At 37.3% G+C, this 27,712-nt stretch overlaps 1 protein-coding gene across 5 annotated transcripts in view; it reads right to left on the minus strand.

The window, feature by feature from the left end:
• Nucleotides 1–27,712, minus strand: part of LOC129721214 (uncharacterized) — a 246,426-nt gene that overhangs the window by 151,701 nt on the left and 67,013 nt on the right. For 4 of the 5 annotated variants that reach the window (XM_055673513.1, XM_055673512.1, XM_055673514.1 and 1 more), the window contains exon 3: nt 5,381–5,784. The exons of the other annotated variant lie outside the window; for it this stretch is intronic. In XM_055673513.1, the coding sequence (XP_055529488.1) occupies nt 5,381–5,784 (404 nt within the window). The remainder of the gene's footprint in view (nt 1–5,380; nt 5,785–27,712) is intronic. 5 annotated transcript variants of the gene reach the window in all.

Consider the following 27,712-nt stretch of genomic DNA (forward strand, 5'->3'; position numbering starts at 1 on the left):
CCGGAGCATATTCCGAATACTACCGGGAAAGCGGTCATTTTTGTGACTTGATTCATTACATTTGACACCTCTTATAACCCTTGGAATCATTCATAAATCACAGAAGAGCTTAAGTGCATGGTTCTAAGTCGATTTATTAATTTATTTAGCAGCGAATTACCGGTAATAGTTGAAAAATATGTTACAGCAACATCCAACTAACCTCAGACAATGTTGGGCTTACCCCACTCACTGGGTGACGGTGTTACCCCGCCAGCACACATTTTTTTAAAAAGAGTATTTCTACTAATTTATCTCTTCAATTTACGTCAGATCGAATTCCTGTGATTGCTAATAATACAGGCAATAAATTGTAGAGCAACGAAAAATTATTTTAGTCTTTTCAAATGAATAAAAGCTTAGGATCCACTTACGAAAAATTACATCCGTTTACGCATCAGCTGCAGTAGCGTGTGTTTTGTCTATCGTTTTGACGTTTGACGTTTCACGGTGGCTTCGATGTGTCTTAAAATATCTAGAATATTAAATATCATCACTTCACATATTCCAAAACACAGTTAATCAGCGTTTTCTAGTTAAATCCAAGGGGTGACGGTATTACCCTCAGAGCCGGGCTTAACCCCAGTACCCCTATTGTTTGTTTTCAATTTACAAGAAAATATAAATTTTCACTATGCTAATAATATTTACTGTATTTCCAATACATATTGGAAATTGACGGTGAAGTTAATATCTCTTCGTTTACTTACTTACTTTTAAGGCGACAGACCGATTATCGATCAAGTGCCGAATCCAGAATACGTCGCCATGTCCCTCGGTCTTGGGCTGCTATCCCCCAATCGCCCCTAACACCTATTTCGCGTGCATCCTCGTCGACAGCACACATACAACGAGTGCGAGTCTACCCCGAAGTCAACGACCTCTATCGGGATTCCTGCTAAATATAGCCTTCGCTTGACGCTCATCCGGCATTCTCGCTACATGCCCAGCACACTGAAGCCTGCCGTGTTTTATCCGCTCAACTATATCCGCCGATTTGTATGCCTGGTACACTTCATGGTTCATGCGTCTGCGCCAAACACCATTTCCTAGTTTGCCGCCAAGGATTGAACGCAAAATCCTACGCTCAAAAACACCAAGAGCTCGCCGATCAGCCTCTTTCAGCGTCCATGATTCATGGCCGTAGAGAGCCACCGGAAGAATCAGTGTTTTATAGAGTGCAAGTTTAGTACGGATTTGCAGACTGCGGGACCTTAGCTGGTTACGTAATCCGGAAAAGGCCCTGTTTGCAACCAGGGCTGCTGAATATCACTTCGTTGCATTCGTATTCATTCATTATTGCCGAAGCACAACAACACGTGGCAACAGTGTATTCACTCAGCAATGGAAACAACGCCTATAGTGAACTGAACTGTTATGAGTGGCTTGTGGGCGATGCATAGTTATTAAAACGTAATATGATTACCTTCGTGTTTGATTCGTATTGGCTACGATTTACTCAAGTCATCCGAAGCGATATTGAGCGATCGGATGGGAATACATCGTTTCAGAAGCCTTTGTGACTCAGATCAATGCCGATGAATATTCACCGTGAATGGTATTACCAATCGCAATGATGCTTCGGTGCGAATCAAAACGAAAAATGAAAATTGCCGAGGACGAAGCTTATACTGCCGTGGGCTAGGATTTTGACGTAAGCGCCAAAAGCACAAAATCGCTACAGATCTAAATCGTTTGCAAATTAACAGAAGCGCTATATTACGCAAACTAATCTGATAGAATCTGAGTAAATATGATGAAAAACATATCCCATTGCTTTAACACGTTTATTTATGTAAACGCATTGAGTTTTAATGCCAACGTCACTTCTCTTGCAAAACAGAAAAACCATTTCAAAGTTTTGCACTAAAAGTGCATTGGTACGCCTGAATAGTCTAGTTTGCCATGCGTACTGGTCGGTAGCCAGCGGCAAGGATATAAATAAAATTATGCACTCCACAAGCATGATACACTATCGTATTCGTACCTCAACGTCACTTCTATGTAAAGTGGCGCTAACGTCACTTCTTATTTTTGATATTTCTCAGTTATTTATCAAAATTTTTGGAAACGGCAACAAGAATCTTGAGGGTTTTTTTATATTATAGTAATATGTAAAAAAATGAAATTTGAAAATTTGGCGCTTACGTAAAAATGCAAGCCCACGGCATATATAAATAAATAAAAAAAAAAAAAATATATATATATATATATATATATATATATATATATATATATATATATATATATATATATATATATATATATATATATATATATATATATATATATATATATATATATATATATATATATATATATATATATATATATATATGACTATGTCCGGCGGGTTGCTTCTGATTGAATAAGTAGTATGTTCACGGCCTTAGTCATTTGCTTTGATCCGTAGCTTATCTAGTTGGCTCTTGTTAAGCCAGGACGCGGAAACAGTCTCTAAGAAGATACAGGTAGAGGTTATCAAATTGTTCCGTTTAAATAAATAGAAAAGATTTTTACTTTTGAGAAAGGGTTTCTTTTTTTGATTTTTTTTTAAATGTTTTCAAGCGACACAAAGAAACACATTTGTATTTATTTGAACGTAACTTAAGAGTTAAGAAAAAAATATCGACAAAAGAAACATACAAAATGGCGGATATATTCACAATTTCGTAATCATGCAATTCATAATCATTGTGAAAATCTGTCTGTCTACTATGCTATTGCTACTATGTAGCAATAGAAGTATTGAACATTGTAATATTTTTTTTTCTTAACTGTGGTAAAATTAATTGTCTTCCCGGTCAGAAGAGCACAACTAAAACATTACAAAATTCTATCAACGTGAGAAACAAATAACATATTTTGATACAATTTTGTATTTTTCCATATAATTTTGACTACAAAATTGATATGATTATTTTCATATTAATAAGTTAGCGATTAGCGAAAGTTCTGCTAATGTGGGTTTAGCGTTTAGCGTTAGCGATTATCTAGCTAAATTTTACGGTTAGCGGCTTAGCGATTAGCGTCGCTGAATTTTCGGTTAGCGGTGCCCACCACTGACTACCGAGCATTCAAAAATGCTTGGATGATCAGAAAAATCCTCATGCAAATCGAAAACAAACATTGGGTAGCAGATAAAACATTTTATATATCTTTCAAATATGTTCGTTATTCAAATCACGTTATGGTATAATCTCTGTTCTCATGGATCATTAAGGAAGAAAAAGAAGTAATGAAAAGCACGGTACGCAGAAAATAAAAAAAAAATGCAATCGAATTAAAAATTTTGTTCAAATGTGCATAAGACTAGAAATACATCACTGGGAAGCTAAGATTGAACAAGAATAAATTAATTCTCGAGCAACTTGTGTTACACAGTGTTAAACCTCTAATGATATTTTTTTATTCAACAAACATGTCGAATTAGTAGAAGATGGAATGTGGCATTCAACACACGGATATTTCTTGTTAAGGCTTTATGTTTTTGTAGTAGTCGTTTTCTCGTCCTGTTATATCGTGAAATCAGCCATCAATCGCAAAATTAATATAGGGTATCGGCTTTATTATCGTTAGGTTTTACCTATTATCGTCAGAGGGGTAAATGATGTCCAAGAGCGTTATTTTTTGCATGATGATGGTTTTTCATAATGCAGAGCATCTTCTTGCAAAAGACTAGTTCTTTTTGACTTCATTAACCCCCCGGACGATGACAAACCCGACGACAATAGAGCCGATACCCTATGTAGCACATATAATTTTAGTTTTTTTCGTTAAATAAAGGTATTGTGAAAAAAAATCATTTGTATCGGACTACATCTCTAACCAATAGAAACCAAAAAAAAAGGTATTTTATACGATTTATAGATAGCCCAGACAGTCGAGACTTTTTAACAGTCTAATCCAGTCAAGATTTGAACATAGTGCTAATAGCTTGTTGAACCCATAACATACCTCGAGGCCTACTAGGCCCTTGTAAATTTACTACATATAATGTGTTTGCGTGTACATATTGTCAAAACAATTCAACAATGTCTGTTTTAATACCATCAGTATTCACGTGTTTCCAAATCATTTTGTGTAAATCATTGTTGAGTCCCAAACACCCTGCGGTGTGATTCTATCGGAACATAGTGACGCGAATGGTTGAAACTTTTGTTTGTCGATATATCCACAGGGGATCATCGCATCACAAAATGCAGAACATCAGTTGAATCCAATTTCCGACAAATACACTTTAAGCTGTTCTTGTTGTACCGTCTGACTCAATTTATGGAGATGTCAAATATGGCTTATATTTGTGGGCTCTTCAAAGTTGGAATCAGAACGGTACTCACCGAATTCCATGTCCCATAAAGTGGGCCTGAGTTGGCAACGAAACAATGCGTAATGATCTGTGATGACCGGTCGATGCGGTCGGCACGTCCCATAAATTTAATAACGAACGGTAATGTATTGATTTGAAAGCGTTAAGTATATACTTGAAGGGAAACCGAAACATGACAATGACAATGATGTTAACCTCATAATGTGCAAAAAATGCGTTTCTACGTAGCATCCGATAGGCGATTGCGAATAATGGTTGGATTTGTCCCATGAATAATTCAATGTTACACATATCTTTGTTTTTGTGGGAGTATATTTCATTATCCTGTTACCTGGCTACAGGAAGGTTAATAATTTTAATGATGCTGTGGCCCGAGCTCTGTGAAATCCGCAATGGCTCATTATGGTACGAACATTTCAAAACAATTGAAGCGAATCTAACGAGGCAATACGTTTGCGGTGGAGTGAGTTCTATGGAGAAAGTTGCCCATTCCAACCATTTTCTGCTTCGTGGGTCGCTGTTTCGTCATGAATTGAAATACGATCAGATAATTGGAAACCATCTCTTTGGTTACTGACAACGTTATCCTCCCAAACAAGAGTTGATTCTTGTCCGAAGATTATGAATAGAATTTACCCGTACCAGTCATCCGCCTGGGGTGCTAATTGAACTTGCGGTACACCAGTTTCAATACACACTGAATGTGTTCAACACAAAATACACAAATAATCTATCGTAAGAAATAATTGAATCGAATTTACCCATGGTTTTCTTGCTTATCATTGTTCCGGACTTTGAGAAACTATAAATATTTCGCATTTTTGGTGTAATTTTCCGAGTTTAATTTCAGTGTCTCCACTTAGCCTATTCGAACACAAGCCAAAACCATCACTCAAAGCTCTGCGTTGAACCGTTAGAAACTAGGTTTGTGTACTGTCCAAACCCAAAACCGCTCCAATAGGTACCTTTCTTCCGACAAACAAGCATAGGAAAATCGTCTCGCTCACTTACCTCCTGGGGTCCGATGGAATTCCCGGCTGCATCGTGAATCAGCGAAACCGGTCCAATCGCCCGAAGTAAGAACAGAAATTTCAGAACCTTCTTCCACGCGTCCCGTTGTAGGGTGAGATCGCGGTGACTGTTGGGAAATCGTTGCCGTCCGAAGCGCTGCACCAGTTCGGCAACACGTTCAACTATTTCCGTGCAGCGTCTCTCTCCGATGGCCAATCGATTCTGATTTTTGGCTGTGGCAGCCCTGGCGGCAAGGGTGTTCCGTTGCACCTGCAATGGCTCACTGATGCAGTCACTCGCGAAGTAAAGTTTCAGTGAAAGCGCTTGCAGCGGGCGCAGCAACACCTCCTCGATGATGGCTTGGGTGTTAATTTCCATCTCGGCGGACCCGCGACTCGCTGGTTCTGTTGGTTTGGAAACGGAAATACAAATGAGGGATGACTATAAATCGATGCATTATACAGGGTTTGGCGTTGTCAGGATAGATCACTTTGAGGGTAATTGGAAATTTTCAACAGACTCAAAGCTATCATCCAATCAAATTACGGTGACACGTGACCCTCCGACGAGTTTTTTTCTCTCTTTTTAATATGCAATTTTAATTCAACGTTCAATTCAAATAAATTTCCCATATCAATTCATTGCAATCAACTAGCGTATTATTTCTGGAACCTGCTCTACTTTTTTCACATCAATAGCATTTCACCGATAATCTGTTTTAGCGCCACTGCAAGAAAAGTCCAATCAAATCGAATTAAGTCACTTGACTAAATTTACAAGGCAAATTTGCGTTTCCTACTGGTTCGTAATTACACTCGGTATGTGTTTGTGATCCAGTATGCTGACAATGCATGCGCTTCGTAATAGGATGAAGATTGCGTGCCGCACTCTTACGCATCCAATTTGTTCCAATCTCAGCTGGTGTGTACTCGGAATCCCTTTCAACGAACAACGGAATGCGACTGACAAGATACAATTAATGTGTACCATACTTAATTGAAGAATCTGTTGCTTGTTGCTGCTAAATTAGGAATTCATAGCTGTTGTGTATTTCGAGCGATACATCTGTCTATACAAACGTGTGAACGGGATCCCTGTAGAGTGGTATTGTGACATGTTCGGAAGGATACATCATGTGGACTTGGTAAAAGAAATCTATAGGTACTATAAAAATGTTCGTGCTCACACATAACATCAATTTTCATGGTTTGTACTCTTCGTTAGGGTGTTTAAAAAATCGATGTTGAAATAGTTTTGGTGGTCAACCGTAAATCAAAAGATAATGTTATTTATAGTTTTTCTAATTTTTGTAGAATATTGCGAATTTCTGGAAAAATGTTTACAGGTTGCGATAACGTGATTTATGAAAAATTACATTTTTAAGCCAAAAACCAGTTTTGTGCAATTCTGTTCAATTCTCATATTGTTATTTGTGGCTATTTGATTACAAAGCCCATTAAAAGCAAAGCCTTGGTGCCAAATTCCGATTCGGAACTTGACCATCTGTTTTTATTAATACGCAGGCTTCGCAGCCAACTGTTGTGTGTACAGGACACAACTGCGGGGCTAGCGCTTCGATCCTACTGACACTAACAGTCTTTCCCGAGTCGAGATTCGAACCAACGACGACTGGCTTGTAAGGCCAGCATCGTACCTCGAGACCGTCTGGGAAATCCTATTAAACAGCGAAAGAAGTGAGTTTACCCCCCAATTTTTAAATAATGCCCTTCAAAACTCATGTAGAAAAATTCAGTCAAGAAGTAAATAATTTACTGCTCAATACAGTGCTGTTTCGATTTTACCACGGTCGAAAAACATCTTTCCGTGAATTTACCGATAATTAGCGTGAATGAATTGATAAACATCAATATTTTTGCTAGATTTCAATGCTATTCAACAAAAAATACTAACCTCCATCATTTCCTCGAATTCACAGCCTCACTAGATTCACCGGAAAGTGTTTTTTGACCGTGATAAAATCGAAACGGCACAGTATCTTCATTGGCAGTATACTAATTTAGCTGATTTGTGTGGCTAACAGGAGGAAATGTTCGTGTTTTTATTGAAAAAAGCATTCTAACGAGGAGTATAATCCAGTTGGTTAAGGGGTAGGATTAAGAGATGCACGGTAAGTATATGCATTAACATAACCTTTACGTTGTTCCTCGTCTAGAGCTTACTCATGATTACTGTCCCGGTTCTATCACTTAAAAGTGATTGTTAATATTTTAAGATAGAAAAATACAAAAAGACTAGTTTATCTTTCAAAATTCACAAAATTCAGAATTTTCCCTCCTCGTTCGGGCACTACGTCATTCGCATTCGCCATCAAAATTCGGTCAAAATTACGGTAGCTACTAAACATTCACTAACTATATACAGATTTGCACGGCGTAAGTCCTAGACACGAGACTCAAAAGGACGAACCACTACTTACTGCATTAAAGAAAGAATCATCTCATAAGTACCTTTCAGAGAACTACAAGTCTTCATTGCTACACAATCAACCTTTTGCGAAAATAAAAACCGCAAAAAGTGAAGAAAAATCAACAATTACATTTTCCCATTTATACGAAACTTGGGTTTGGGTTGAATCTGGATTTTGGATTGGATTTAAATTGAACGTAATGTGGATTCGGTTTTCATTCAGAATGGATTCAGATTGGATTTGGTAAGGACTTGCATTGAATTTGGATTGGATTTGGATATGATTCGGATTGAATTTGGATTCGATTTGAATTGAATTTTTATTAAATACCGATTGGATTTTGATTGAATTTGGATTGTATTTGAATGGGTTTTAATATTGGATTTGTTTGGATTTGGAACTGATATGGATTGGATTTGGATTTGGGTTGATATTGAATTTGTATTGGATTTGAATTGGATTGGGATTGGATTTGGATTGGATTCGGATTGAATTTGGATTGGATGGGATTTTGATTGAATCTAGATTCGATTTGAATTGAATTTGGATTGAATCTAGATTCGATTTGGATTGAATTTTTATTAAATTTGGATTGGATTAGGATTTGAATTGGATTGAATTTTAATTGACTGCGGATTGGATTTGGATTGGATTTTTATTAAATTTGGATTCAATTTGGATTGAATTTGAATTGAATTTGGATTGAATTTTAATTGGATTTGGATAGCATCTGGATTGGGTTTGAATTAGATTTGGATTGGATTCGAATGGATTTGGATTGTATTTGGATCGGATTCAATTTGGATTTGGGTTGAATTGGGATTGGATTTAAATTGGATTTGGATTGAATTTGGATTTAATTTGTATTCGATTTACGTTGGATTTGGATTGGATTAGGATTGAAACTGGATTCGATTTGGATTGGATTTTTGTTAAATTTGTATTTTTTTTTTGAAATGGATTGAATTTGAGATGGCTTGAATTTTGATTGGATTTGGATTGGATTTGGTTTGGATTTGGATTGGATTCGAAATTGATTTGGATTGGATTTGAATGGATTTGGATTGTATTTGGATTGGATTTGATTAGAATTCGATTTGGATTGAATTTGGATTGAATTTTAATTGAATTTGGATTGAATTTGGATTTGGGTTGGATTTGGATTGGATTTGGTTTGGATTTGGACTGGATTTAGATTGCATTTTGATTTTTGTTGGATTTGAATTGGCTTTGGATTGAATTCGGCAAATCGGATACATTTAGAAAAGGCCGAACGCTTTTACCAAAAATGTATACTTGATTATCCTAAAAAATTAAAAACGTCTCTAAAATGTATAAAAAAGTTCACAAAAGTTTATAATATTAAAATCCAGAAGAACATAATAACAAACAAAACCTGCAGAGTTCGGTCTAAAATCCCTGAAAAATATTGCTAAAAGGAAAGCAGAAATGGAATAAATCTTATCAAGAGTGGTATAAAGAACAGAATTAACAAAAAAGCTTCAGTGCGTCTTGAACTGTCCTACAGATCAGACGTTTTTTCGGTTGCTTGTGGACTGATCTTTGACTGCCTATAGCTTCAAAGTTTGTGTTTTGTCAGTGTGTCTTTTAAAGACTACCTGAAAGTTATTTCCCATCAGTCTTTCTCAAGACTACCTACTTTTGAATTTAACATTTGTTTTAACTTTTTTCGTATCACCTGAAATGGCCGGACGGAAAAAGAAACCTCGCATCGCTGCGGGGAGGAAAAGAGAGGCATCTCTTTCTGACACATCGAGTGTCTGTAGTGACAATCCTTTTGATATTTTGCCTGAGCAAGAAGCTGGTGAAATGGAAGTTACCAATAATGAAACTATACAAAATATAAAATCTTTAAAAAAGGAGAAAGTTCCACCTATTGTGGTAACTATTTCTTCTGAATTTAATATATTCAAAAAGAAACTTTCAACGTTTGTTTCTGACGTTAAAGTTACATATCAAATTGGCCGTAGAGGTGAATGCCGCTTATTAGCCGACTCAGTAAAGGGTCGTGATCGTCTTGTTCAGTATTTAACTGACAAGATGTACAAATTTTTTACGATCAAACCGTTGATGAGATCAAACTTACTTTAACAGAATTACTTGGCATAGCCCCTACCCAAGTAATTCTAATGAAACAAAAATCACGAGGCGAAAACAGTCAGAGAACTGGAATTTCCCTTGTTAATTATTTAATTCATTTTAACCGCAATGAGGTTAACAACTTAAAATTTTTTGAAAAAGCACATGCTTTGTATAATGTGCGTGTAAAGTGGGAAACTTATAGGAAGTATGGCGGAGGTGAAAAGCATATCACCCAATGCCGTACTTGCCAACGTTATGGCCATGGTTCCAAATTCTGTAACAAGGACCAAAAATGTCTTAATTGTGGAGACTCTTCTCACAAAAAGGACACATGTCCTGTGAAAGAGAGTAAAAATTTTCGCTGTGCGAATTGTAACGGCAATCATATGTCAAATTTTTATCAATGCCCAGTCCGTTTAGCAATTGTTAAGGCAAGGCAAGGTAAACAAAATTCAATTTCTCAATTAAAACCAACTTCAAAACAAAATTCTCCAAGCGTACCAGTGACGCATAGTTTACCTACTCCTTTGCATACCCGTTTAACTTATGCACAGGTTACAGGTAGTTCGAACATTATACCGCCTAGTGTTGGTAGTTCGAAAATGACCGTTAATATGGGTAAGCAAAACACGCTAGAAAATAATTGTACACCTATTACTCCAGCTAATATTGCTGCCGAAAATATTTTTTCTAATGTCAACTGCCTGGGGCCTATTACTGCAGGTAAACTTTCTTTTTTGCAACAGGCAATGTTCGATCTTATGAACGCCATGTTGCAGGCAAAATCAATGTTTGAAGCCATTCAAATAGGCACAAATTTTACTATTAAAATTGTTTCTAATTTAAAATTTAGCAATGATTTTAAATAAAACAATTAAAATATTAAATTGGAATGCTCGCTCATTGAAGGCCAATGAGAATGAGCTTTTTAATTTTTTAACAGTAAATAATGTGCATATTGCAATTATTACTGAAACATTTTTGAAACCTAACATTAAATTAAAATATGATCCCAATTACGTGGTTCATAGATATGATAGGATTCAGGGTTCCGGCGGTGGAGTTGCAATTGTTATTCATCGCCGAATCAAACATCGTGCTCTTCCCCATCTTGAGACGAAAGTTATTGAAACTTTGGGAATTGAAGTTCAAACTGAACTTGGGATTTTATTTATTGCCGCAGCATATTTACCATTTCAATGCACACGCGAGCTCAAAAATTATTTTAAAGGTGATTTACAAAAACTCACCAGAAATCGTTCGAAATTTTTCATAATCGGCGATTTTAACGCTAAACATCGTTCATGGAATAATTCTCAAAGTAATTCCAATGGCAAAATTTTATTCAATGATTGTTCTTCAGGATACTATTCTATTTTGTCTCCGAATAGTCCTACATGCTTTTCTTCTGTAAGAAACCCTTCAACAATTGATTTGGTGCTGACAGATCAAAGTCATGTATGTAGTGATTGATCACACATGCTGACTTTGATTCTGACCATCTTCCAATAACTTTTTCTTTATCACATGAATCAGTTTTAAACCCTATGAGCTCTGTTTTTAATTATAACAAGGCTAATTTGGAAAGATACAAATCTCATATTGAGAGAAATTTCAATAATGAGCTTGATTTGCAAAACGAAGTGAATATTGATTCCGCTTTGGAAGCATTAAAATGTGCAATTGTTGATGCCAGGAATTATTCTGTTCCAAAGGCTCAAGTGAAATTTGATTCACCAATAATTGACGAAAATCTTCAACTTCTAATTCGTTTGAAAAATGTCCGCAGACGTCAATATCAACGTTCTCGTGACCCTGTTTTTAAAACTATTTATAAAGATTTACAGAAAGAGATTAAACATAGATTTACTCTTCTGAGAAATCAAAATTTTGAGACTAAAGTTGAAAAATTGAAACCATATTCAAAACCATTTTGGAAGCTGTCGAAGATTCTTAAGAAACCTTCAAAGCCTATTCCAGTTTTAAAAGATGGTGAACGTTTTCTTGTATCCAATGAACAAAAGGCTCAAAGACTTGCTCAGCAGTTTGAGAGTGTACATAACTCAAATTTGAATTTTGTGAGTCCAATTGAAAATGAAGTCACACGTCCATTTGATTTAATTTCTTCCCAGAATTTTTTACCTGCAGAAATAATTGAAACTAACTTGAATGAGATTAAATCAATTATTAAAAATTTCAAAAATATGAAAGCACCTGGTGACGATGGAATCTTCAATATACTAATCAAACATCTCCCTGAGAGCACAATGGATTTTTTAGTGAAAATTCTCAATTGCTGCTTCAAAATTGCATATTTTCCCAAATTATGGAAAAATGCAAAAATTACTCCCATTTTAAAACCGGATAAGAACCCAGCTGAAGTTTCAAGTTATCGACCAATCAGTTTGCTTTCTTCAATAAGTAAACTGTTTGAGAGAGTTATTCTTAACAGAATGATGTCACACATCACCGAAAATTCAATTTTTGCAAATGAACAGTTTGGATTTCGCCATGGGCATTCCACAACTCATCAATTGCTCAGAGTTACTAATATGATACGAGCTAACAAATCTGAAGGTTATTCCACTGGAGCTGCTATTTTAGACATAGAAAAAGCATTCGACAGTGTTTGGCATAAAGGTTTGATTGCGAAATTGCAAACTTTTAATTTTCCAATTTTCCTAATCAAAATTTTAAAAAATTATCTTACTGATCGAACTTTGCAGGTTGTCTATCAGAATTCAAAATCTGATAGATTTCCTGTCAGAGCAGGTGTGCCTCAAGGTTCAGTCTTGGGTCCAGTCCTGTACAACATATTCACTTCAGATCTTCCTGATTTGCCTCCAGGATGCACAAAGTCATTGTTCTGCGATGACACAAGCATTTCCGTAAAAGGAAAAAGTCTTCGTGTCATATGCAGTCGATTGCAGAAAAGTTTAGATATTTTTTCTTCCTACTTGCAAGAGTGCAAAATCTCTTCCAATGCTTCTAAAACTCAAATGATATTTTTTCCGCATAAGCCTAGGGCTTCTTTCCTCAAGCCAAACAGTAATCACGTTGTCAAGATGAATGGGGTTATTTTAAGTTGGTCCGACAAGGTTAAGTACTTGGGACTAATTTATGATAAAAAACTTATTTTCAAAGAGCACATTGAGAGTATACAAGCCAAGTGCATCAAATATACGAGATGTTTATATCCTCTCATTAACAGGAATTCTTAACTTTGTTTAAAGAACAAACTTTTGATTTACAAACAAATTTTTAGACCAGCAATGCTTTATGCTGTACCGATCTGGTCAAGTTGCTGTTCAACAAGGAAGAAAACGCTCCAAAGGATTCAGAATAAAATTCTGAAAATGATTTTGAAGCGTCCTCCTTGGTTTGGTACACTCGAATTACATAGACTTACTGGTGTTGAACCATTAGAAGCTATGTCAAATAAAATTATTAACAATTTTCGACAAAAATCGTTGCAATCCTCAATTGCTACGATAAGCTCTCTTTATAGCCAATAAGTTAGCAATTAAGTTAGTTGTAAGTTTACTTCCCCTTTTCTGACAAGTAGGTTTAAATCCCTACGAATGATAAGTCCTAATTGCGAAAGCAAACAAATCCTAACAATTAAAATTACAAATTTCTAACAGTGTTGAGAAGTCACCATTTGTGATTGGACACACATACTCATTATTTACTAATATTTATCATGAATACTTAAGCTACTAACAAATCCCCCCTTAAAAAAAAAAAAAAAAAACAACAAAAAAGCTGTAAAAATTGTTTGAAAGTAGACAATAGTAAGCTGAAAATTGATTTTAAATGAGTCCTTCAAAATTTCATAACACCCTATATAAACCAGGAAACACATAAAAATTACTAAACTCAACTGAAACACTCTTAAAAGCTGTGAAAAACAAGAGGTAAAGTGATCAAAAATTCATTCTGAAATAACTGGACGCTTGAGAAAACCAAACCAAAAAGGAATATGATTCTTAATGCGACTTAAAACGTATAAAATTAAAATAGGCACAAACATATATCCAATTGATAGAGCAAAAAGACTATTCAGCCGAAATGCATAAAAACGAGAAACAGCGAAAAGGCCACAAAAGAAATTAATTCTAAATTGAAGAGAAACCTTTTGAAAGAACAGAGAAACTTCCTTTAAGGGGTAATATCCAGCAAATGCTCAAAAAACTAGGCTTTTTTCATGAATTTTTCTAAAGGACATTTGAAATGTAAGATATATAAATATTATATCGTTGGATTAAGCAACTCTTGGATATATAATAGAAATTATTGCTGCTTTTTTTACGAAATGGCGGCTGTGCAGCAATTGCCGTAAACCGCTTTTTTAAAAGTTGTTCCGCGGCGAGCAGTAGAAGTCGTGCCCAACTCCACCTATCACCAAAGCAAAAACTTTCTCATTATCTACATAAGTGTCGCCATTGAAGTACACAGGGTTGTATTTTTAGAATTTTTCTTCGCAAAATGGCAACGTTTTAAACGGTTTGAACGGTTTTTTGACAAAAAAGTCGACTTTTATTGTTTATAACTTTTGTTGTTGTTAATCAATCGCCAAAATCGTGTGTATCTCACTAGATAATCTAATGAAGAAGCTACAGTTTAAATTTCAAGTCAATCGGATGTAAACTTATTCAGTTCTACTGCTCGCCGATTTTGAAAACATGGTTTTGAGAATAACGCGTTTAAAGTTTCAAAATGCTATAAATCTTAAGAATCGCAATAATAAAGCCCCTAATAATTTTTTAACCTTCAGTCAGCTATCCGTAAAGTTGTCCTTTCGCGGTATCAGACATGCGACGCTCAGTGACTTTGACGCGGTTGGCGTCCGATCCCACGCAAAACTCAAACTTGTCACTCATATTTAAGTACTTTTGAGGATTACTCACTGTTGTGTTTCCACAAGGGACAGTGAAATTAACACTCAACGATACGTTCATATAACTATTAACCGCGTAGTTAACGAAATAAAATATTCAACGTTCATTACCTAGATGCTTGTAAAAACAATATGGTCGTCTATACCGGATGGCATTTATGTTGCCGACCGGGCATCTGTCGTAGTGACAGTCTTGCTGTCATGGGAGAGCCCAGCGGGCAAACAGGGAACAGTGACGGTGTTCCCAGTTCTGCTCCAGTTGCTTCCAACATCTCCCCCTCAATAACCAGACCTAGGATGTGCAATAACTAACCGTTTTCTCAGCTGATTGTCGTGTGACCGCACTAAACGACGTTTTTCGGTTCGCACATTATACATCACTCCTCCAATTTGTTCCACAATGGTGCCAGGAACCCATGACCACGAGTTCCGGCTGTGAACCTTTACATACACCGGATCTTTCTTGTTGAAGCTTCGGGGTTTCTACTGGTCTTCTTCTTGTTCTGCTTGCTGACGATCTGTTGGTGGCCGCAGCAGTTCGAGGTTGGTTCGGATTCGACGTCCAAACAATGCTTCTGATGGCGATACTCCACCCAAGACTGCCGGATTTGGAGTACTTCGATACTTCAACAGAAACAGGTCCAATGCTTCCTGAATCGGACCTTCCCCTTCTCGAATTTTCTTGATACCTCTTTTGAAGGTATCGACAAACCGTTCCACCTGCCCGTTCGACTGCGGGTGAAACGGTGCCGTAGTGGTGTGTCCAATGCCGGTGAACTGTGTGCCATTATCGGATACTAGCAGCTCTGGCATCCCCATGCGTGCGAAAAGGCTTCGCAGAATCTTGATGGTTGCTGTGGTTGTGATGTGGCTTGTTTGCACTATTTCGGGCCACTTGGTGAAGGAGTCCACTACCAGTAAAAAATAGTTTCCATCGAGCGGTCCGGCGTAGTCCACATGGACCCGTTCCCATGGCCGTTGTGGTGTTGGCCAAGGTACAGGTGTGACTCGCGGGGATGACTTTGCAGCAAGCGCGCACTGTGTGCACGCTTCAACGGCCTTTTCGACTTCAGCATCAATCACAGGCCAGTACACGTAGCTTCGGGCAATGGCTTTCATTCTTCCGATTTCCGGGTGGCCAGTAGGTAACTGATCCAGACAACGTTTTCGTAGACGAGACGGAATAACTAGTCTCTCACCGAAAAGTGCGCATCCCTGTACAGTAGTGAGCGATTCTCGTCGGTTGTAGAATTGCTGCAGCTCAGGATTGGATGCCACGGTCTGCTTGGATGGCCAGCCCTGGTGAATGTACTGAACCACCTTAATGAGAACCGGATCGTTCTCTGTACTTTGCTGAACTTCTCTAAAATGGAGCGGAAGGACGTTGAAGGAATCGAAAGCAACTAACCTGACATCATCCTCAAGCGATATAGAAGCGATGACGTAATCCTCATCCAATCGAACGTGTTGGTTGATGGGGCGAGATAACACATCCACGTGATCGAACTTCTCGGTAGCCACGTATTCGATGGTAAAATCATACATAAGCAACGTCAAGGCCCACCGTTGCAATCTGTTGGCGGTGTACACGGGAATACCCTTTTTCAAACCGAATGTACGAAGTAACTGTGCATGGTCGGTTTGGAGCCGAAACTTGCGCCCAGAGACCATGCGATGAAATTTCGTGACCGCAAATATTATCGCCAGGCCCTCTCGATCAGGTTGACTATAGTTTCGCTCCGCTGGGACTAGGGATCTAGATGCATGCTGGATAATTCGCACAGAACCGTCAGAAAACCGATGATTAATCGTGGCTCCTAAACCAATGGACGATGCGTCGGCAGCGACAATTATTCTAGCTCTGGGTTGTAGTGTGTTAGGAGCAGCTCCGACGACAGGATATCTTTAAAATTATCGAAAGCTGACTGACACTCCGCCGTCCACTCGAACTTCGTGCCCGCCTTCAGCAACTCGTCCAAAGGAAATCGTAAGGCACGAATTTGCCGTAGTAGTTGACGCCTCCTAGAAATGCGCGGACACCAGACACGTCGATAGGTGCAGGCATTTGTCTGATCGCTTCAACCTTTCCTGGGTCCGGTCGAACCCCATGTTGATCCAGCAAGTATCCCAGGTACTTAATTTGGCTAGCCCCAAAGGAGCACTTCTCCAGACGTATGGTAAATTTAAACGCTTCGAATAGTGCCTTCAAGTTCTCCCAATGCTCTTTCTCGGTACGCCCACCGACGACGATGTCATCGATGTATCCACTCGTGTGCTGCAGATCTGCCAGCATTGCATCGACAACTTGTTGAAATGCTCCTGGCGCAGCTTTCACTCCGGGTGCTAAACGATTGACCTTGTAAATGCCCCGTTGAGTGTTAATGGCCAGGAGTTTACTGGTGGGCTCGTCGACTTCCAGCTAAAGATAGGACTCGGACATATCAATTATGCTGAAATGCAATTACCGAGCTTTACAAAGATGTCCTGTGGAAGGGGCAAGGGATACTGATTTGGTTGAAGAGCGTCATTCAAAGCAGTGGAGTAATCCCCACAAATTCTTATACTCCCGTTTGCTTTTCGGACTACCACTATCGGAGCCGCCCACTCCGAATATCATCATCCACCGTATTATATACATGGCATACGTCACTGGACGTTTGGTTTGAGTTCGAGCTTTACTGCCGTTTTAGTACACTCACCCAGCTCGCTGCTGAAAACTTGCGGATACTGTGCTTCGAGACGATTCGCTAACGGCGATGATACATAGACTTCGTTACAGAATGCACTCATTGGGACCGAATCAAGCTGGAATGCTTCGATTAGATCCAGACCTAGGATGTGCAAGTCCCTCTCCGTGACGAAAATCGTACCTACATGCGTTGCACCCTTGACACTCACTAGGCAGTCGAACTGTGAAACTAGCTTGAGTGGGTCTCCGGAGGCTGCTTTAGCATTCACCGACGGTGGTTTCCTTTCCGGACTTCCTAGCTGCTTCCATGTACGGACAGACACGACACTTATGTCCGAAGCGGTATCAAACAGAAACGAACTTTCGTCTATCTTGAACTACACCCACTGATACTTCGACGGTTTTAGTATCTACAGGTACACGCTGAGACATCCGCTTGAAATTCGGACGGGACGTTATCTTGGCACTTCCACAATAACCTGCTTTGTGGCCGTAACGTTTGCATTCGGCACACTGATGGTTTTTGAAAGTGCAATCACGGCTGAAATGCATCAACCCACAATTCCAACACGGCCCAGACGGCCTTTTTTCTCATTTGCCGGTGGTGAACGTTTCGGGAAACTCTCCTGTTTCGTCTGCTTCCGGAATTTCTGATGTTTTCCGCTGATAACATTGACCGAATTGAAACCACCCTCGATCATGACTGTATCATCTTAGTAAGGAGACGAGTGCGGATATCAGTATCGGATTCACCTTTTAATCCGCAGACGAATACCAGTGACTTAAATTCGTCCTCTGAGAGCTTTGACAGTTCAAACTCTACGCAGTTCTTATTGACGCGACAAGCATAAGACAAATAGTCCTCTGTTGGAGACTTTGTTGTCTGTAAGCAACGGTAGCGCTTACTAATCACTGATTCCGCTGCTCCAAACAAAGTCTTGAGCTTATTCACGACCTGCTGGAAGTTAAAATCCTTAGGAGTCTTAGGCATGATGAAACTAAGGAAGCGTTTGTGTTCAGCTACTCCCAACTTCCGGACCAATAACCTCACTTTGGCTGCGTCATCTAACCTTGCAGCATCTTTCGCGAATAACTCATCGTATCGTGAAAACCAAGCCGCGAACGTAACGCCTTCCTCCGTGTCATATCGGAAGTCTTTTATATTTGCACCGATCGAATCCAGGATGGTCCCCGGACTCTCCGGAATCTGCAACCTAAAATTCTGAAGAGCATCACGATTCTGCTGCATAAGCAACCGATGTTGTTCCTGGGCCTCCCGTTGGTTGGCGGACTTGTCACCGTCTGCTGTTGTTGCAGTTGCTGGAGGACTTGCAGAATAATTGATTCCACTGGAACATGCTGGCCTGGAGTGACGGGTTAAAACCCGCTTGGGAAACCGTGATATTTGTTTTGCGATTTTTCGACGCGGACGTAAACGAAATCACGAAACCCTCGTCGCCACTGTTGTGTTTCCACAAGGGACAGTCAAATTAACACTCAACGATACGTTCTTATAACTATTAACAGTGTAGTTAACGAAATAAAATATTCAACGTTTATTACCTAGATGCTTGTAAAAACAATATGGTCGTCTATACCGGATGACATTTATGTTGCCGAACGGGCATTTGTCGCAGTGACAGTCTTGCTGACATGGGAGAGCCCAGCGGGCAAACAGGGAACGGTGACGGTGTTCCTAGTTCTGCTCCAGTGGCTTCCAACACTCACAGTTAAAAAGTATCAAAAAACTCAAACAAAGAACGTACACAACGAGAACGGCTTGTGAGTAAACACATGCTGTAGAGACGCTGTAACGGTCGAAACTTGATGCAGCGACCTCCAGACTTCAAACTTGAAACACTATATCGATCATAGGTAACTTCTACTAGTTTACAAAGCCTCGAAATTAGACACAAAAACAAGCATCGCCAAAATAAACGAAAAATGGATTTTGGAGCATAAAGGTTGTTCGGTAAAAATTGATTTAAACGAATTTTGAGTTTAGATCAGTACTTGGGCGATGTAGATTTTGATTCTAGGATAGTTTTAGCATGATTTAAGCCAATAAAAAAAATGACAAGAAAAAAGATGTTTTGGTGGATATTACCCCTTAATTCAGGTTTTTATCGAATGAATTCGAAAATATCAGTGTCATTATCGATGAGGAGCTAGTTTGCTTTGAGAATATTGTTTCAGTCACCAAAACATAAGTTTATATGTTTATCTTTATTTTTTGTTTTTTATGCAAACGTATGAACAGTCCGAAAATGTTCAAAAAATTTAGAAAGAATGACAAGTGGTTTTTCATAATTTTCTGGTAACCATTTAGTTTTCTTTAGAATACTAAGTATTGTTGGAGATGAATATGCGGAATTCACTAAAAAATTCGCGAAAATTAAATATTTCATCATATTGCGCTGAGCAGAGATTTTTTGTAGATAGTTTTTTTTTCAACACCAAAATTCACGAGGAATTTCATACCAACCCGATCAGAAAAGCTTAGCTGAAAAATTACAAAATTCTTTCAACACGAGATACAAATAACATAATTTGATACGATATGTATTTTTTCATATGCTTTTGAAAACAAAATTCAATCTGAATGAGTTATAAAAACAAATCCTGAAATGCAGTTATTCTGAAACGAATCTAACTATTTTTTCGTCTCTATGAAAACCAGTTGTTTCTAACAATGGTTGTTCTTGTACTGTTCTATATGCTATCTAATTTTGTTAGAAAGCTGATACGTTAGTAACAAAGTTTGATATGGGTTTGATATAAGTAGAATATTTTTTGCTATAATTTTTGTTATTTTAACAACTAACGGGATCAAATTTAAAACACAACCTAGGAGGTTTTTCGCATTACAAACTAACAGCTTCTGTTACATTTTTGTTGTGTCTTTATGATCGGGAAATTATCAAAAAGACATTTTTTGAACACAACTTCATTTTTTACTGATTTCTCGTTACTTAGTTGCTTGAGCGTTAAGGCATCGAAAAGAACACTTTCAGCTATTTTCCAGTACCATGGTGTTCGGACTATTCGGGCAGAATGGGCCGTTTTCATTCAGTATTTGAAAAAAGAGAAAAATCGGTATCTTTCGTTGTTGTTTTTTAAAGTAGTAACTACAAAGAATGCTTACTAGCTTTGAAATTGAAGTTGAATAGTACTGTGATATTATGTGTTTTCGGAGTAGTTTTGGTGAAATGATTTCGCTGGATATATTTAACTTGCCATGGGAATAACTTTAATCAGCATTTATCGATATTCATTGGAATAGTCATTAGTTTTGAAATAATGTTCTAGGTATTCATAACATATCACTATTTTTACTGCCTGGTTTTCTCTAATGAGAGATCAATAAAATCTCTGCTGCTACATGCAACACAACACCTCACATTAATTATTATTTATATTCCATTATACGGTATCAAATTTTTCAACAGAGATGCTAGCGGAGGGCTTACAGCTTCAACTGCAATCACAGCCAGAAGCTGTGTTATCGTTTATGCATCATTAATGACCTTTTGTGCGCGTTTTTCAACTGAATAGTCGGAGCCGCCGCCACCAGGTTTGAACATGGACGTTGCGGCGGAGCGTTTGTTTGAATATTTCAACGTTTCTTTCCGTTTGTCCGTTTGCTGCCGTGTTGTGAAATTAGATAGCATTCGCACAATAGGTAGGTACTAGGGTGGTCGGTATTACCGACTTTTTGAAAAACCGGTATTTCGGTATTCATAAAAATAAAAACCGGTAAAACCGGTAAAAAACCGGTATTTTTTTTTTTTTTTCGGATTAATACAAACCAGTGGTGACTCGTGGACTTTGAACCTACTTTTCCAACCACAAAATTCTTAAAATCATATCTTGGGGAAGTAATGATGATTGTCCGCGAAAAAACGCAAGTCATGTTCTCTGTACTATTTTAAAATAAAACTGAAAAATAATCAAAGATATAGGGTGTCGAACGTCTCCGGCAGTGGTTTTCTTCGGCCGGTTTTCTGCCGCAGTTTTATGGAAAAACCTGCCGAAGTAAAACTGCCGAAGACGTTACCTACACTAATTTGGATTTGAAATTTATTTTTTGCTTAGCGTCTCAGGTGTCGCTGCATAATTATGTTTTTGCATTTATGAGTACCTATACTTCATTACGGTCCAGTTTTTTTGTAAGATTTGGACCTCTGCGACCATTGTTTTGATCTCTTGTGGTATAAGTTCCACATACAACACTGGAAAAATTTAACAGTGTTTGAAAAACTTCAATGAATGAATCTAGTGATATGATTACGAAGAACATAATTTCGAAATTCAAAAACAACAAGAATAACATGCAGATTTATATTTCAATTTTCATTCACATCGCAAAACTTAGTTTCAAATTAGTGAATAACTTTAAAATTCTTAGAAAAACAATATTTGAAACTGTTGAGAAGAGTATATGAATGAAGAAAAAAAAGAAATAAAAAGAAATGACGATCAGACAAGAATTTACTTTTTGCGAAGGAATCGAAGGTAAATGCTTTTATATTCTGTTCGATGCTCTTCGAGCAGTTCGTCAACGTTATATATTATTATAATTATTTTATTAATTTTAGCTCCTGATGGAGAAACGAAAAATGTGGCATATGCACAAGTTTGTAACTGAAATAGAAATAAATATTTGAAATGAGAGGTTGGCCAAAAATATATAAAAATATAGGAAACTATAGAAAAAGCAGAAATTTTAACACGAGCAAATCCGGGAACATTCAGCTAGTTGCTAATAAAAGCCCGCTGCGGTATGGGCGACGAAGCATTGACCATGTTACATCTATTCAAATATCTCATTTTCTCAAGAAACAGTAGTTTTTAGGATGAATTCTTTATTGGTTGATTATTTCATCCTGTAAACACTTTGTATCAACAAAAAAAATTCCCAATCCAAATTTATAATTATTTATTACTTTTTTAGTTTTATTTTTAAACAGCACAAAATGAATAATGACTTATGTATTTTCGCTGACATGATTGTGATTACTGCTGCCTAGTTTGATATTCATAATTTGTAGTTAAACTGGTAGGTTCAATACCTACGAGTTGCCTCTGTGAGTATGAGAGTGTAAAGAGATTATCCGTTCTACTAAAAAAACAAATGTTTTGCTTTATTAATATGAAGTTTTTTGACATATTATCGATACACATGAACACATCGTCTGAATCCATGCAGAACAAGCAAAAAGATAACAAAAATTGATAAATAGGTGAGGGTAAATTCATATTCAATATTGCTTCTGTCTAAATGTATTTATTATATACATCGTCATGTGATTTGTAATGCCTATCTAAGTGGGTGGCATTCATTAGCCTTACAATTATTTTGGTGATTTTTTTAAATTTAAAGAAAATACCGAAAATACCGGTATTTTTGCCTCTCCAATACCGGTATTTCGGTATTGAAAAAAATATCGGTTTTACCGGTTTTTGTTTTACCGGTAAACCACCCTAGTAGGTACCTACCTAGAGGGGAAAAATCCACCCCAATGTTTCCAAGTGAACGGTTTGGCCGGAAATAGTATAAATTTCTCCACAGTTAACTAGGTAATAAATAATGTTGAATGAAAGTTACTCGTGGTGGTAGTCTCCTTGAAAAAAAAAATTAACGTGTGCTGAGGAATATTCTATGATTTATTGAAGACTGTGGAAATTCCGACTGAAATTCACCTTGTGACTGCATTGACACGGCTTGCATGTGACAAATAGTTTTGTTGGAGAAAGTAGTACCTATCAGGTTAATGGTGTTGAAGGTGTATCTATAGATAGGGATGAATGTTCAAACTTTTGCAATGTAATAGCAGCTTATTTAAAAATTATAAATAGTAATTTTATATAGATAAATCCATAGCATAATGGCACCAAGAGACACACCAGGACGGGTAATTATTCAACTCTATCACTAGCTTTATGATCACAAAGGCATGATAAACAGTGCACCTGTTCTAATTTACACGAATGAACTAGCGCATTAACCCATTCCCGGCGGAGAGAAATCCGTTTTTACCTCAAAACATGAACTGTAAACTTTTATTACTAATCAACTAAACACAGTAAAAAAAAATACATTTGTTTAAATGCACATAAGTGGAGCATTGGAAACCATGTAATATTCCATGTGGTATTATATTCACATTTATGTTCATATCACTTAACGTACAAATTTACAAGGTTTAAAACGATTCTGTATTGTGCATTATTAACGGTGTGAAATTGTATATGTTTTTTACTTTATGTGCTAGGAACCCTTATGTGCTTTCATTTGTATTAGTTGTAAACTTCATTTTTTGGTACTGTGCAGCACTATAGGCACAATTGACACAAACTGTATTGCATATTGAAGATCAATCTATTCTTTAACGATACTCAATATTTTCATTGTGCAAATTTTCCAGTAGGTAGGGTAGGGAACATATTTTTAGCAGCTTCAGGAACCGCCTGTGTATTGAGGCGAAATACTCGAAATGTGTTGGGTAAAATTCAGAAGTATATCTGTTCTCTATCTTTTTCTCTGTCAGCACTTGTTTTCAGATTGTAAAACTAAGTTAGTAAACATTAACAATAATCAATTAAAGTTACCCATCGAGGGAAACTATTCCAATCACACCGAACATATTTTAAGCAGTTTTCATCTGTTTTGCAGGCGTTTTTATCAGCACCCTAAGTGGCTTCTGGATGGCTGCAATATAGATCGATTTGTTTCGATCGATTATTGCTTACAGATTTCTTCGTAATTAAAGGTATTTCTATTATTCGTAAGACAGCTAGACAATCAAAGTTTTCGTTTCCATCATTGAAATTGTTGATATTGATCGAAACTCAGGAGTTTGAGGCTTGTTTTCTTCGACTTTTTGAAATAAGCGCTACTGCTTAAGCCGTTCCTTACCCTATAATTAATAAACTTGAATCAAAGTTTGGATGTCAGGTGATGCCATATGGAATTAGGTTAAGGCAACTAATATAAAGGCTCCCAAGGTCCTGTGTCAAATAATATAGCGCTTCACTAAAAGAGATTGAAATCAGGATAACTTTTTTGAAAAATAAAAGCGCCCCGAATAGGATTGAGCAATCAGAACCATATTTGAAACTATATTGCAGACACTCAAAGAAATGTAAAAGTTAGTGAAGGTATTTACTTTATTCAAATGTTGTTAGAGGCATTCCGATTAAGTTGTACACCTTTTAATTGTTAACACCAGGAGTTTACCAATTTACAGAATATTGATAAATAGTATAAATGACTAATTCTTCGTACTTTCGGTTTTTTTTCATCTCTCATATGAGTGATTGAATGTTTCCTTCTAGTGGCCGTGAGGAGTGATAACATGTTTTAATAACCCATCTGTATTGCAGCATTTTCCGACATTGGCTTTGAGATCATTTTACCCAAACTGCTCGGGAGCCACCCACATTCCACGTAGACAGATTTTTGTGGATTTTGACCCCCCCCTACCCCTCCGTGGCCAAATGCCCATATAATTAAAAAAAAAAATGTATGGACCGTGGACATTATACAGTACCCTCCCCCCAAAGCTGTCCACGTGGAATGTGGATGGCTCCTCAGTTATTTCCCAACTCTTTCATTAGACATGCCATTTTTCTCCCTTTTGTACTACCCTAGTTCTGTTCTAATTCCATCATAATATTTACAATTAAAATAATGCAAAATCCTCATTAGTAAATTTGAAAGATAGAAGAATCGAAGATCTATGTTCCAGAATAACCTCTCTCAGAATTACGTCCTATTCAGTTGCTGGCCAATAGTTTTCAGCAAATCTCTGCTAACAGGTTTTGTTCATAATTCTGGAATTAGAGCTAATTTATTTCAAAGCTATAACATATGGAATACATGAGATATAAACTACCCATCCGTACTAGCTCATCGTCGTCCGGCGAGACCCTACACGGCGGATGTCGGTATATTTAAGTCCGACAAAAAACTTAATTGCACTGAAAGCAGTAAACCACTGTGGGAGCTACATATTTATATGCGCACGTGTACTTTTTGCCAAACTAGTAAATCCTCTCCACTTTACACTGCATATGATTGTTTGCCCAGAGCATTGCATCAACATATATGCACATAGTCAATGAATCATTGAGTGGATGTGTTATACCTATGAACTTACCCCAGAAATTCCGCTCATCCGGTTGAGGCAAATCTTTGAAGTTGTGTGCAAATCTATCAATGTACACAGCCAATGCTTGCAATTTACAGAATAATTATTTATCAATATGAGCACTGTATTTACGCTCTATAATCACATTATTTCCCTGTTTAATCGACATAAGTGTTATACAACGTTCACCCGACGGCTTTTCACACTGTAAACCAACATTTCAAACTGTTTGCAACATTTCAAATGTCTATTGAACTACCCGATCAGAAGAGCATAACTAAAAAATACAAAACTCTATCAACGCGAGATACAAATAACATATTTCGACACAATTTAGTATTTTCTCATATGATTTCGATAACAAAATTGAATCAGAATGAGTTATAATAGGGTATCGAACGTCTTCGTCAGTGGTTTTTTTCGGCAGTTTTTCTGCAGCAATCTTATGCAAAAGGGGGCCGAAGAAAACCACTGACGAAGACGTTCGATACCTATCTAAACCTGAAATAAAGTTGTTCTGAAACAAGTCTAACAAGTTTTTCGTATTTATCAAAACCTGTTGTTCCCGAATCATTTCTGTTATAATTTCTGTTATTTTAACATCTACCGGGATCAAATTGAAAACACAACCTGTAAGATTTTTCTCATAACAAACTAACTGCTTCTGTTACATTTTTGTTTTTTCTTTCTGATCGGGTAACTATTTAACAGTGTACTAGCGGTAATTATTTTCAAAGTGTGCCCAATGAAAATAATGACCTAGTTTTCAACCGCCACCGGAAGCATTTGTTTGTTCGATGCCAGGTTGGGGAAAAGCACAAGCCAGACAAAAATAAGCTGCCGTGACAAACTGTTCTTTCTACGTTGTGGTGCTTCTTTACTGTGCTCGAGAAAAGGATTTCCACGGTTAGCAGGTATTTTACAAGTACTGGAATCATCGATAGGAAGGAAAGTAAAGAGATAGGATGGTAAATGTTTTGGTAACGCTGCAAACTACAACAAGATTCTTGACGATGGCTTAGAAAATTATGGCAAAAAAGAAAACCACCCTGCAGTCTTTAGTTCTACATTAACTATATTAAAGAGACAATAATAGCAAAGATGAACCTCAATTTCATAGATTACAAACAATATTGAATACAACAAAGTTAATTCAAATTTTAAATCCAGAATTTTCAAATGTTCCAACAGTTCATGACTACCATTTAGCTATCTAACATCTCTAACCTCAAACCACATCACAAATCTAATCGATTGAATGTTTGCTCTGCTACGAGCGCATGGAAGATGCAAGCGCACTGGTGGTAAAGTTTCGATAGCATTAAAAAATACGCTTAATTGCAGAAGTTTGCTAAGTGATTTGAAGGCGAAACTTGCAATTACCCAAATTAAACAACCATCATCTCTCTTCATCAACAGTCTATTCACCACCACTCACACACAATGGATTCTTCTTACTCGTATGCTCGCACGTAAGCATATCTAGGGAAAAGTGCACGAGTAAACTTCGGCATAATAAATTTACGTTGGCAAACGCTTTTTATGAGTTATTATTAGCTTGATCATCGACATAAATTATGACTTCGCAGAATATCGAAAGATAATGTTGTTTAGATAGTTAAATTTCTTTCAAACTAGAAGTTTTAGATTATTTCGACAGCCGATGAAATTAATGCTGTTTGAGGAAAATAATAGAAGATAAGCTAGGTTATTTATTGTTGAATCTGGCACCGGCAAACCGTCTCGCCGAAGGCTTAGGCCGATGACATAGTAAGCGCGAATGGGGCCGCGAATCGATTCTCGTAGCCGAGGTTGAATGTACAGCCGTAAATAGAGCTGTACATTGGAAATTGTGGGTCCCGTTTGGACGAGGGAAATTTTTTTATAAGTCTAAATCACACCCTCAGCCCGTGTTCATTTTTCGCATCCTCGAAAAAATTACATACATTGCTTACTTTACAACTTGAAGGTGACATTTAGCGTTCTAAATTGGCAATAAATACAGCTACTAATGATGAGCAAGTTCCGATCAAATGTCCAAAAGTTCAGGCCCTTGGGG

The sequence above is a fragment of the Wyeomyia smithii genome, chromosome 2, assembly GCF_029784165.1.
Source record: "Wyeomyia smithii strain HCP4-BCI-WySm-NY-G18 chromosome 2, ASM2978416v1, whole genome shotgun sequence".
In the NCBI taxonomy this organism is placed as follows: domain Eukaryota; kingdom Metazoa; phylum Arthropoda; class Insecta; order Diptera; family Culicidae; genus Wyeomyia; species Wyeomyia smithii.